At 46.0% G+C, this 13,961-nt stretch overlaps 1 protein-coding gene across 7 annotated transcripts in view; it reads left to right on the forward strand.

Annotated features, from left to right (window-relative positions):
- The window catches only part of LOC307241001 (adenylate cyclase type 6-like), a 43,242-nt gene that overhangs the window by 396 nt on the left and 28,885 nt on the right, over positions 1 to 13,961 (forward strand). For 3 of the 7 annotated variants that reach the window (XM_080014943.1, XM_080014947.1, XM_080014949.1), the window contains exons 2-3: positions 2,173 to 2,303; positions 2,437 to 3,322. In XM_080014943.1, coding sequence (XP_079871069.1) covers positions 2,438 to 3,322 — 885 coding nt within the window. In that variant the 5' untranslated portion in view covers positions 2,173 to 2,303; position 2,437. Of the gene's footprint in view, positions 1 to 157; positions 334 to 369; positions 387 to 746; positions 861 to 2,172; positions 2,304 to 2,436; positions 3,323 to 13,961 lie in introns of those variants that run through there. The other 4 variants (XM_080014948.1, XM_080014945.1, XM_080014944.1 and 1 more) reach the window with 4 other exon arrangements.

Below are 13,961 nucleotides of genomic sequence, written 5' to 3' on the forward strand. Positions count from 1 at the left end.
CGTCCGAAACCGGAGCGCCACGGCGTTGCAAACTCTGCGGCGTTCCGGTCTCCTGCAGGACCCCCGAGCCCCGCAGCCCACTCAAACACTTTTTTTTTTTTTTTTGTTTTGTTTGTTTTTTGTTGTTGTTGTTTTTTGTGGGTTTTTTTTTTTTTTTTTTTTTAACTGAACTGTAAATGCGCCGCCGTGGATCAGCCTCGGCTCTCCCGCGGCTCTGCCCGGTGACATTGCGGCCCGCACTTTATTTGTTTGTTGTTTGAGGATCACGCATGTGTTTCGCGGCGAAACGCAGGCCGGACGCGACACCGTGGGATATCGAGGTGTCCACCTACGGTACACGGAGCCGCCTGCTGCGACGGCATGTTTTGCAGACAAATGACTAATTGGTGAATCTACTTTTCTTTTTTTCTCCCCACCTCCCCTCCACACACCGACAGTCCGGCAGCCTCCTCGAAGCAGCTTTCTTCCGAGCGGTAGAAAAGCGTTTCCCCGTCCAGGACGCTCCGGCGGACCCGCTGCTTCGTTGACACAGTGTCCTGTTATGTAATGCGCTCGGGGCGCCCGCAGCCGAGTAGATCCGCTCGCGGAGATGCGTCGGCGAACGCATCTTTTTTTTTTTTGTTGTTTTGTTTTTTTTTGTTTTCTTTCTCTAAATCGGACCGTACTGTGGCGCGATCCGGCCGCCGCCGTGCTGATAATTTCGGGAGACGCCGTCGCCGTCGCCCGGGTACGTTCCGTGCGCGTCGCGGGATTAGAGGCGCGCGGCATAGAAATGTTATTCGCGTCGTACTATGATCCGCGGATGCGCGGTCTGCGTTGCGTAACAGCCGCAGATCTGACCCGTGCTGAATGTACCGGAGGTGAGTGGAGCGCTGTGCCGATTCTCCCATCAAACCAAAAGGATTAGCACATCGTTGAATATCCACTGAACCACATGCATGTGTGTTGCATACTACAGTAATGTGCTCTTTGCCAATTACAATGACTACAGTACTGTACAAGCAAGATCCCACCGCCATAATTAGCTTTTATAAGAGTATAATTGGACAAGGCCTAATTGCAGTGGTTACTTAATATGTTTCCATGTGGGGGGGAAAAGGGGGATTTCTTCCTTTTTATTAGATTATCCGAGATAATGCGTTTTAAATTACAAACCTCATGCTTTTCAAGTTATTTATCTATTTCTTTATTTATCTATACTATTCTATTAATTTATTGTTGAGCAACTTTCCTTTTTTTATTGGAAGCTGCTGCTGTTGATTACCAGCATGCCCATGTGTGCTCCCCATGTGCCCTGCTCCTAGCAGAGATTTGCTTATTAAGTTTAGAGGTTAGCCGTGTCCTTGACATGTGCTGCCAGTAGCCAGCCACTGAGTCATCAAAGCTAATGGGGGAAGCATGGACAATTTAATCCGGACTGGAGAGCTCTTGATCTCTGATGGTGCCCACTCACAGGGTCTTTGTTGTCAAATAGAGCACATGCAACCCTGCCCACTCAAGGAGATGTTATGGGAAGATTACAGCGATACAGCCAAGCACCTAAAAGTTGTTAGCCTCCGCAAAAAAGGCTGGACGTGAGTGTTCAAAATCCTTCAATCAGTGGAGAGCCGGTGGAAACTGGACTTTGTTCAACTCTGGACTTGTCGTGGCTGGTAAACCTGACCAGCGGCGTCCGCCCGGTGTGGCAATACGCGCAGTAGATTGTGCTGTCCACACGCCAGCGTTCCGCAAAACAGAGCTTTCAGAAGTGCTGTCGGTCTTAACGAGAGCAGCAGAACGTGGATTTTGGGGACTAAAAAAAAGTAATCTAATAATGAAAAAATATATCATAATAATAATAACATTTACTGTATTTTATTCTGCTCGAAACAATTGGTGATATTAACCACACACGCTGAAACATCTACACACACGACTCTTTCTCCGTAAACTCATCTTTGCTCATCCGTCATCCCAAACAGCTGACGGTGTTTGATGACAAGTACACTTTTTCTTCGTCCTTTATGTTGTTGTTTTTTTTCTGTAAGGACAGTTGTTTTTTGGCTGGTAAGCCTCGAGCGATGGCAGCTCAACGCCTTAATGTCTCTCGTTCTATTTCCAGGAAGAATCCAGGCATGTCGAGGCGGTAGCTTGGGTAAACTGACATTGTCTCTGTTTTGTTTTGTTTATTAGGGGGGTGGCTTAAGACCCAGACACACCTCTGATGACTTATCTTGCCTGGACCAATGGTGTGCGCTCATTGGTATAAATGAGTGACCTGGTCCAAAAGCGCAGTTCTGCGACACATAAACAAGCCCACACAGGTGAGAGGACATGATAATCGTCGTCATATTGTCGTTCTGAAGACAGGAAGTTTAAGTAAATGCTTAATCGTTATCCTTGTTTATTTAGTATTTCCTCTGTTTGTTCTTCGACTTCCCACTGTACATTGGGTAGGATGTCGTGGGCCAGAGACTTATTTTCAGGCGGAGTGGACGATCGAAAGACGGCGTGGGGGGAGCGCAATGGCAAGAAGAGGAAGGACAGCTCGTCGCTGTGCAACCCACGCTACATGAGCTGCCTGCGGGACCCGGAGGACCTGGATCCCCCTCCCATGCCCCCCCAGCAGTACCACTGCGGAGCTGGCACCAGCGGGGGCAGCTTCGGCGTGCGATGCGGCTGGCAGGAGGACCACTACGGCAAGAGGGCCGGCGGCGGGGATCTGGGTCTGAAGGCCGTGGACCTGGGCTTCGAGGACGGAGACCTGAAGGGCAAGAAAGAGGAGGATCTTGGGGAACTAGGGGCGGACGGACCGATGACCGCCGCCGACTGCTGGATGCGGGTGGTGTGGGTCTTCCAGTCCAAGAAGTTTCAGTCTACAAAGCTGGAGCGACTGTACCAGCGCTACTTCTTCAGGCTCAACCAGAGCTCCCTGACCATGCTGATGGGGGTGCTGGTGGTGGTGTGCGGCATCATGCTGGCCTTCCACTGTGTCCACGATGTACCGAACCCAGCCTACGCCTCCGTGCTCTCTGTGGCCATGGCCCTCTTTCTGGCTATGATGGTGGTGTGTAACCGCAACGGCTTCCACCAGGACTACATGTGGATTGTCAGCTACCTGGTGATAGGAGTGCTCATTGTCGTGCAGGTGTTTGGGGTGTTGGTAGTGGCCCCCCGCAGTGCCTCGGAGGGGATCTGGTGGACCGTCTTCTTCATATACATCATCTACACCCTCCTGCCAGTCAGGATGAGAGCGGCGGTGATGAGCGGAGTTGTACTGTCCATCATACATGTAGTCACTAGCTGGCAACGTAATCAAGACGACCTCTTTGTCTACAAACAGGTAAGATTTTGTAGAAATTATGGAAAACATTACATTTGACTCTAGTGGACATAATAATAACTTGTTTTTTCAGGCAAACCGGCTAGACAGAATGCATTAAGGGAAATGTAATTCTTTTAGTAAGCGATAACGACTATTGTTGATTCTCATGTCTCTTCATGATATTCACTAAAGCCATCATCATTTATCTTTGAGGCTGACATGCTGTTGGACGATAGTTCCTTCCAAATTAACAATGAATGTAACCGAAAGAAGTACAAGCCCCCTATAGAGTGGTGCAGGGATGAGGTATCTTTGGAGGCCAACATCTCCCTGGTTCCCTCGACCAAAAGCCAATGTGATTTTTCCACTGGATTTTGGATTATTGCAGAGAAAAAGCTGTGTGGCAAACAACACTTTATGATACTTAGCAACCGCCTTTTTCAAGACACATAAAAATTCACGAGTGGGGTATTTACTGACGCATTTTGTGTCGTAGACCAAAATGCAAATCTCTTAAGCTGTGTTAACCACAGACCTTATTTCAGCCGTCCAACCAAGAACCCATTCAAAAAACCGATTGACCAGAAGTGCAGAAATGCTGATTTGCGTGTTTTAGGACTTATTCCTGCAGCACTCTATTACAACTCTATACAGGATGTCTCAACGACCGTATTCACGCCTCGGAATACCCTACTTTTTCCTAGAACCAATATAGGACAAACATTATAGGACAAACTCCTCAACCACTTTTCTGTGTCAAAGGTGCCGTACTAAAAGTAGATAGTACTGTACGGTCTTGGCAGGTTTTCAAATTAGATTTTTAATGAGCCCGTGTTTTGTGCTGTAGGGCAGCCATTGGCAAGTCTGTTGGGGTTTGTGGAAGGTCATCTGGGTTGAATGAGCCCGTTTGGCTGTACAGTATTATGGAATATCATGATAATGTTGCACAGTGCCATTCAGGCCCCAATTCCTTAAAATAAGGAGCCCATTGTGGCGAATGGGAAGGGGGTGGGGTGGTAAACTTGGGGTTGTGAAATGAATTTTCAAGAGGGGAAAAAAACACAATCCAACAATGATTACTACGAACAGAATGAGCAATAGTTTTTTCAATATTGTAAATGACTCGTGCTCCAGATTCAAGATCCAAGAGGTTTATTTGGGTGCATAAAGTTGAACATGTAATCAACAGTGCATGAGTTGTGAAGTTATCTGTATGTAAACTATGTCACGAAGCTCATTCATACCCTAATCTCTGGGCTTTTTGGTTGACCTGACACACTTTGTTGTGAAGAACCCACAAACACTTTATCCAGTCTGCAATAGTCGAGATAGTTTCAGTAGTGACATGTTATTGGTTTTCTATTATCATTAAGCAGCCCGATGATTGTGGCGCTGCTCTGAATGAGCCAATATTGACACAGCACGAGTGGTCCAGGGAGGTGCGTGGCGTGGCGAGTGCCCATGCCCCAGACAACGTGACTATGGGCACTTTGGCTCGGCGCCTCCGGCCCCGTTCCGGCTGCTCTGGCCCTGGCTGGCGGTAATGGTCCTCCGATGGAGCGGTGCCATGCCTCGGGGTCTGGACTCCCTTTTGATTCGCCCCAATACGTGACAGTACGCTTCGGGCCCCTCAGAGCGACCGATGACAGGGCACAGAGCCCTCCGCCATCGCCGTTCGCCGGCTCGCTCTGCGACCGGCTTTGAAGCGCGGTGCCTAACCGTGGCTGCAAGTAAACTGTTTACGTTCGGGCGGCTAAACTCTTTTTATTATCTCCACTCAACAGGATTCCCCATAAATGTCTCATAGATCATAGAGACCTCAGAGCTGAAACCAGTTCAAGATCATTTTCCTTTGTGTCGACCGTCCTTTTATTTGTGCCCCAAGAAAAGGCTATGTGAGCCGTCTGTCATTTTTTAGAACCCCCCCCCCCACTCTAGCTCCTAGCAGCTTGTGGTTTTAATATTACTGTGAGACCCTATTCAGGCTGTCCCACACTGTTTGTCAGAGAAACACACGCACGCACGTACGCACACACACACACATGCACAGTGGCCCCTGGCGTCACACGACCACAGTCCCCAATCTGGGAAAACTGGTCTCTTGTTCTGGGACCTCATCATCCTCCAGCCTACTCTGTGTCCAGGGCCTGGCCTTGTCCCCCCCCCCCCCCTTATTTGTGTTTTCCCTGCGGAGACGGACACACTGGATCAGGGCAGACAAGATGTGAGCGCGATGATGGCTGGGACAAAAGGCATCTTTGTTGGGGATCTACATGAGTGTGCGCGGGGGGTTACAGTGGGGTTGCTGAGGTTACAGTGGTGACAGGGGGTCGACTGTGAATGAACGCTGGGAGACGGCGTTGGGTGGACGTAAAAAAAAAAACAACCAAAAAAAAAAAAAAAAAGGCTGCCAGTCTGTTCTCTCTCCTATTCCTCCCACCTCCTCTCCCTTTCTGTTTCTCTGTCATCCTTTCAATCCATCTCACTCGCTCTCTCTCTCTCTCTCTCTCGCTTTCTCATTTGCCCCCCCCCCCCCCCCCCCCACCCCCACCCCCACCCCCACCCCCGTCTCTCTCTCTCTGAGTCACGATTCCATTCTCACAAAGGCACCCTCAGACAGAGTGTGGCCTTTTATTTCTCAGCAGGCTGAAATTGAGCTCACGGAACTCATGGTGATTGTTTCCATAGATCTCCCCGTTCCTCAGCTCAGCTCAGCTCCAGAGATCTGGAGAGCAGCCCACTCAGATGGCTGCTGCGGACAGCTGAAGGTGGAGCTGCCCTCGCCGAGGAGGAGGCGGCGGAGGTTACGCCCGCTGCTGTTTACTTGAAGCATTATCCTCCCGAAACGCACAAAAATAATTAAATAAATAAATAAAGGTTCTCATTCATTCATACGGAGCCATTTTTTTTAGTTTTGGACAGAGTTGTAGTGGTAGTTGGATTACTGAGGATGTATTAAAATTATGTCTTTCCATTGGAAAAGGTCATGTAAAGTTTTTGCAAGCAAATTGTTTGCGTAGTAAAGTGGCGTTCCACAAGATTGCCTGCGTGGGGTGGATTTCACTGCACGCTTCGGAATTGTGACAAAGTCGGTCGAATTATTTTCTGCAAAATTCTGGCTTCTTCTGATCATTTTTTTTTCGAAGGCCCCTGAGTTGGTGGGGATATTTCTTCCACCCAAGGGTGCTGTTCTATTTTGTCAATGTTCATCCATATCGAGCGTTAACTGACCACTGCCTGCCCAATCAGTGCATTCCAGCCTGGAAAAGGCGGACCCAGCCACCCACAATGGAAACAGCATCTAGAGGGGAGCGTATATAACGCAAATATTTGAACGTCAGTGTCTACTGAAACAAGTATAAAAGGACTACATCTAAATATATTCGTCCTTGAAACGGAAAGTCACGCCATCTCACCTTCTTCATGTCCCACTGAGCTCTTCTCTCAACGTGTTCCCACAAAATGTAATCTTGTAATCTATTGTAATCTACCCTTTATGAAGCATTATGTGTGTGTTGCAATACGATGCATACTGTCATGCTGAGGATTTCACTTGTCTCCTGCTGTGTTTTGGTCTGTTCACCTGATTAGTGACTCCCCATGTCGGAGCAGCGTGCTGTGGCTATCGTTGCTCCATGAGACACGCAGAGCTCCGTGCATGCGTGTGCACCTACCACATCGGACTCATTTGGGCAGAGAACGCTTCGCTGAGAGTGACCACCTGTCCCATGTGTCTGTGTTGCATCACTCTTCCATCGGGGGCTGATGAGGCGACGGTTAACTTTCTGAGGGCAGGCAGCAGACGCTGCACAGGGAATTGTTGCTTTGATAAGTGAATTTCCATAACATAAAGTAGGAACAGCCGCTCATACGATGCCGTAATGTCTCATGAGGGATTATCTGATTTATAGAGCCATTGTTTTGGTCTTGGAATGCATGGTAGTGCAGACATACAGTATGCTATGAATGGATTAACATCATACCAAACAGAAGTTATCCATATGTGTTCACAAGGGTATATTAGGCATCATAATCCCAAGCCTCAAGCTCCCTCTCTGAGGGGCTTTTGAGGGGAAGGCCAAGAAGATAGTCGAGACCAAGGTACATCTAGTCCGCAGTTTTGTTTTCGTTTTCTGAGCCAGCATTAGAGGAAAAACCTGTTCCCAAGGCGCATTGTTTTGGGGTCAACGAATGCAGGGCTAGTGGAAACATACTAATCCCTTTGCTCAGCACCGGTGAAAAAGATACCAATCAATAGATTGTTGCAGACATGACAGAGGCGTGCATAATGCATTTAGGCCACAACAAGGGCCTTACATAAGCAAAGCAGCTTGACAAACAGCACACAATCCACCTTAACCTTTGTGCGCATATCTACAGTCCTTTATTTGGAATTTTGTGGACCTTTTGTCTTTTGTTGTCCTTTTGTTTCAACTTCATCTAAAGCAGGCTTGTATTCTGTTCTCTCAGATGCTGAATTGAGTCTTAAACTAAGATATGGATGCTTTCGTTGCGCTTCCATTCCATCTCTATTACCACTCAGTTGGCTGAAGTTCAAGTTTAAAGTTTTACATATGTACATTGTGCTGTAAAATGTGTATATATATATATATATATATATATATATATATACAAACCCCAATTCCAATGAAGTAGGGACGTTGTGTAAAACGTAAATAAAAGCAGAATACAATGATTTGCAAATCCTTTTCAACCTATATTCAATTGAATACACTACAAAGACAAGATATTTAATGTTCAAACTGATAAACGTTATTGTTTTATTGCAAATATTCACTCTTTTTGAATTTGATGCCTGCAACACGTTCCACAAAAAGCTGGGACAGGCAATGAAAGACTGGGAAACTTGAGGAATGCTCAAAAAACACCTGTTTGGAACATTCCACAGGTGAACAGGTTAATTGGAAACAGGTGAGGGTCATGACTGGGTATAAAAGCAGCATCCCTGAAGGTCTCAGTCGTTCACAAGCAAGGATGGGGCGAGATTCCCAACTGCGTGAGCAAATAGTCAGAGAGTTTGAGAACAGCGTTTCTCAGCATACAATTGCAAGGAATTTAGGGATTTCATCATCTACAGTCCATAAGATCATCAGAAGATTCAGAAAATCTGGAGAACTCTCTGCACATAAGCAGCAAGGCGGAAAACCAACATTGAATGCCCGTGACCTTCGATCCCTCAGGCGGCACTGCATTAAAAACCAACATCATTCTGTGAAGGACATTACCACGTGGGCTCAGGAACACTTCGGAAAACCACCGTCAGTGAACACAGTTGGCCACTACATCAACAAGTGCAGTTAAAACTCTACCACGCAAACGGAAAGCCATATATCAACAACACCCAGAAACGCCGCCGGCTTCTCTGGACCCGAGCTCATCTGAGATGGACAGACGCAAAGTGGAAAAGTGTGCTGTGGTCTGACGAGTCCGCATTTCGAATTGTTTTTGGAAATCATGGACGTGGTGTCCTCGGGGCCGAAGAGGAAAAGGACCGTCCAGATTGTTATCAGCGCAAAGTTCAAAAGCCAGCATCTGTGATGGTATGGGGGTGTGTCAGTGCCCATGGCATGGGTAACTTGCACATCTGTGAAGGCACCGTTAATGCTGAAAGGTACATACAGGTTTTGGAGCAACATATGCTGCCATCCAAGCACCGTCTTTTTCAGGGACGTCCCTGATTATTTCAGCAAGACAATGCCCAAGCCACATTCTGCATGTGTTACAACAGCGCAAAATACGACAACGGAGAAGGAGGAGGAGATGACAACAGTCTCCAGACTGTTGAGCAACTGAAGTCGTACATCGAGCGAGAATGGGAAAGATTTCCACCTACAAAGCTTCTACAATAGTGTCCTCAGTTCCCAAACGCATATTGAGTGTTGTTAAAAGGAAAGGTGATGTAACGCAGTGGTAAACATGCCCCTGTCCCAGCTTTTTGTGGAACGTGTTGCAGGCATCAAATTCAAAGTGAGTGAATGTTTGCAAAACAACAATAACGTTTATCAGTTTGAACATTAAATATCTTGTCTTTGTAGTGTATTCAATTGAATATAGGTTGAAAAGGATTTGCAAATCATTGTATTCTGTTTTTATTTACGTTTTACACAACGTCCCTACTTCATTGGAATTGGGGTTTATATATACATACACACACACACACACACACACACGCACACACACACACACACAATGTGTGTAATTTAATAATGGTGTTACTAATGCATTGAATGACATTACTTATGTCTATATAATAATGATGTATATTATTGACATAGTAAGAATGGAGTAGTACCTTATATTCAGTGATTCCAATCTAGTAGACAAAGTGGTCAGTAGTGCTGTCACGATCAGGAAATATTAGTTGACAGTTGACTGTCATACAAATAATTGCATTTAACAGTATAATTTATTTTTTGTTCATTTTATGCTACAATCACTATCGTAACATAAGCCTATTATAGTACAATAATACACATCCACCTTAAGAAGAAGAACATTGAACATGGGAGCCTAAAAATGTGGGTAGACGGTTAATTTGCCTCAACCCAACTGCACCAAAGTCGCATATTATTATATTCCATGCCGCACTTATAACATGGCTTAAAATTCCCCTTAAAGTGGTTGTAAACATATGATTGCGGAATCCAATTTGACTTTTACCCTAATTATTGTGGCCGGTGCGAATAATTGCGGTCTCCAAGAGCTTCAGTCCTGTGATCAAGTCCAAATCACTTTAGTGCTCTCGAATAGTGCAAACTCGAATTTGTGGGTGACAAATAATATGCTGCTTCGAAAAAAAACCCCAAAAAAACAAAACAAAACGAGAGCTTTAGTTGTGACTCATCCACTTATTGTATCATAGCCTGGGGCGATGATCCAACCTTGCATAACATCGCCATGTGTGTGAGCAATTAGGATCAGTGATAAGAGAAATATTGCTTTTAAAGTACTGCCGCAAATAAGAGTAATAATAGCCGCTCTAATAATAGTTGTGCGGGTACAGGAAGTGGAGGCTTCCTCATCGGCTTTTCTGTGACTTACTACAGTAACAACTTGGCTCTCCTCGGGAGTTAATAGAGAACCCGAATAGCCGCGGCAGGGGCCCACCCTTTATATATTTGGGATCTATTCGCAGAGTTTACTGTTGATCCGCCTGGCACACGAGCCCCATAAAGGAGGGTTTTATCGTAGATCCCATCGAGCCCGTGGCAGGCAGCCCTGTGCCCGTTGGTGGGCCGGTGGAGTGAGCGGCCGCCGGTCAAGGTCCCCCGCCAGCCGCACTAACTGTCCTGCGACCGGCCGCTTGTCAGTCACACAGGCGCCTGCAGCTGAATCAACATCACGCCTCTGTATGTATACGTTGTTCAGATATGGAAATGCGCAGCCTGCCTGGGACTTTCCTACATTTCTCAGGCTCTTTTTTTTTTTTTTTTTTTTTTTTTTTTTTTACAATTTATTTTGCAGTGGGTGTTTTTTTTTTAAGTGTTTAAAATGTCCTTCTTTCTGGAAATGAAAGGGTAGGTTCGCTGTTTTTCTACCCGGGCCTTATTAAAATGACGGCTCACAGCACAACCTCTCCGAATTTCTTTCACCGTACTCATATTTCTAAGTCTTGAAATATGCCAAATCTCTATATTCAAAGTTTTTTCAGTGTTTTATTGACACTTAGTCTAATGTAATGTGTTGAGCGAGTGTAAATGATGGGATGTCATGTTTTTAGCCACCATGCCTGAGTTGAGAAACAGCAAACCTATCCTTTGACCAACTTATTTCGGACACCGGGGGACTGCGGGCTTCCTCACTCCTCCCTGCCTCGGGAAGTGAAATAGTTATTATGTTGCGGATGGGATTTCAGCCTCTTTTCTCTTTGCAGCTTTTAAGTTCCGTCTCATTTTACAGGTCATTTTTCAGACGAAACCGGCTTCATTATGGCGCGTGGAAACAGCGGGGGGCCCGAGTGGATCCTCTCATCTTAGCGGTCAGATGAAAACAAGACCCTGGACCCTTGATGTTATTTCACACGCTCATCAATTACCCTCTGTTATTTTCCTCCCTTAAATTAGATTACTGTTTAACCAAACTTCAAAAAGATGACACCGTGATCTTCCATGCTCTCCGTGGATTTCATTCTCGCAAATTGTTAAACACATTTCTCTATTTCTTTTGGGCGTGGTGCTTCATATTGCCAGCATGTGACTTTAATGCTTTGCCTGCGTTGTGTTTTCCCCTCTATTCTGGATTTACAGCAGCTTCGTCATTAATCTCCAGGAGAAAGGGCTCAACCACACAAGCGCTCTTTTGGACTTGGAAACATTCGGAGAGGGAGAGAGAGAGAGAGAGAGAGAGAGAGAGAGAGAGAGAGAGAGAGAGAGAGAGAGAGAGAGTGTCCTGGATCCCGTTTCCAACAGTTTTTGTGAAGCCTGGTGGGAACACCGCGAGCGACAGGGCACTGCAGGAAGTCACCGTAAGAACTAGCACAGGCGTCTCAAACTACAGGCCTGGGAGCCACATCACACACACACACACACACACACACACACACACACACACAAATGTAAATAATGTTTTCCAAATTAAAAAAAAAAGAATGAAATAGATCATAAGAGAGCTATTTCTAACAGGATTACTGGGCAATTTACTAATGTGCGGGATAATACAACAACAAAAAACAGGCCGGCTTTCCCTTGAAGTTCAGCACGCCCCCCCCCCCCCCCAGGGGCCCCCCAGGTCATTTGAGTTTGAGGCCCCTGAATGAGCACTCACGGCCCCACGTTGACACCCGACACGCCGGCCTTTATCCGCCAGAAACGCTGGCGATGTGTCGAGCTGGAGTTCAGTGTCGGGACGACAGAGCTGCCGGGCGACCGAAGGGGACACTCTTGTTGTTTTGGCGTTCGCCAAACGGCCCTCATCCTCCTTCTGTTTGAACTAGAACCTGTTGCTCTCGTCCCCAGTCCACCGATCTGTGTAGTTTGCTAGTTAGAGTCAATATTGTGCATAGTTTGGGAAATAGCTGGGGACTGGACGGGAGACGATAGTATGAGGCTTGTGTTGCTCTCTGATAAGTGCTGCCTCGTGCTTATGTAAGTGGATTGTTTAAAACCAGCACAAGCTCAACGTTTGTGTGAGATCACCAGCCTCAACCAGAGTGTTTATATTCCTGTTTCGAGTAACAACAATAACAAGGCGCCTTCTCCTTCCATTCTAAACACATCTCTCAGATGGTGTTAGGCGCGCCGCGCACTATGGGGGAAAATTAATAAATTAATAAATAAATAAATTAATTAACTAATTAATTATAAAGCGTAAAAGCACTTAAAAAATATATATATAATCCTAAAAATAGAAACACAAGGGAGCATTTATTTTTCAAGAGTAAAAATGCGGGCAGTTTTATCGCCTGTTTTTTTTTCTCCAAAGCTCTGACGACCAACTGGGAAACAAATCCTCTGCACGCTCCGTGTCTTATTTGTTTTAACCACTTAGTTGCATATGTGGTCAGTATGAGACAAGTTATTTTGACCTTCTGGGGATTATCTCCGAGTAATGATTTCACTCTCACCGTTTCATTGTTTCAACTAATTCCTTTGATGCCGAATAATGGCTTGATGTTTTTAATCAGGATTTACTTGGAAGGAGATGGAACCAATGACAACCGATCTGGAAATTCCCGGAAGTTTTCATTACAGCCACTGCACAGTTCAAGGTCCAGACGTGCTCGCACTCCCATGCACACACACTCACACTCCCACACACACACACACACACACACACACACACACACACACACAAACACACACACACACACACACACACACACGTGCATACACACGCACGTGCGGACGGATCAAGTCATTGAGGAGAGCTGAGAGAGTGGAGCCCGGTTCGCTGGACTAATTACTGAATCTTGTGTAATTGCAGCTGTGCCGTCGCTGGGAGTGAGAAAGCGTGCAGGAAGTAGGAGGGTTAGCGAGGACACAGCTGGGAGCCGAGTGTTGTGTCCGGCGTTGCCCCCTTCCTGCAGCCAAACACAAGCCCCCCCCGCGCGCGACCAACCCGAGACAGCCAAGACAGCTGATACGCAGCCATTAATGCCTTTTATACGTTTAAAGGTTATTTGCCCATTACATTTACATCACACTTACACTTAATTACATTTCCATGCATTTGGCGCAATGCCTTTCTCAAACAATGCCTCCATTAGTGAACTGTGGGTCGAGCATTAGGTCGAAATCCAGATTTGTTTTTAGTTTTCAGGTGTTATCTGACTATAACTGTATGTGTCATATGACTATGCTATAACAAAGGCCATAAAGGCTTTACATGTAGCCAGGGAATACTTTAACCAGGTATTAAAAGTAATTGGCAAAGTAGGGCTCATTATAATATTGTTATTGGGATGAGACTAGATATCGTCTTGGGTTTTGGTTATGGTAGTACTGGAATATAGCTTAATGTGATTAGAGCCCGACCGATGCCTGACTTTTGGGTCCGATGCCGATCACGTGTCCTAGCCCACCGATTACCGATGTCTTGACCAACATTTCGTCAAAAAGTGCACATTTTCAAATCAATTTGGAAAACTTATGTCTTGTTTAAGTTTCTATATTTCAGAACATTTAACTTATGAGCAAAC

This window comes from Zeus faber (assembly GCF_960531495.2).
Source record: "Zeus faber genome assembly, chromosome: 15".
NCBI lineage: Eukaryota > Metazoa > Chordata > Actinopteri > Zeiformes > Zeidae > Zeus > Zeus faber.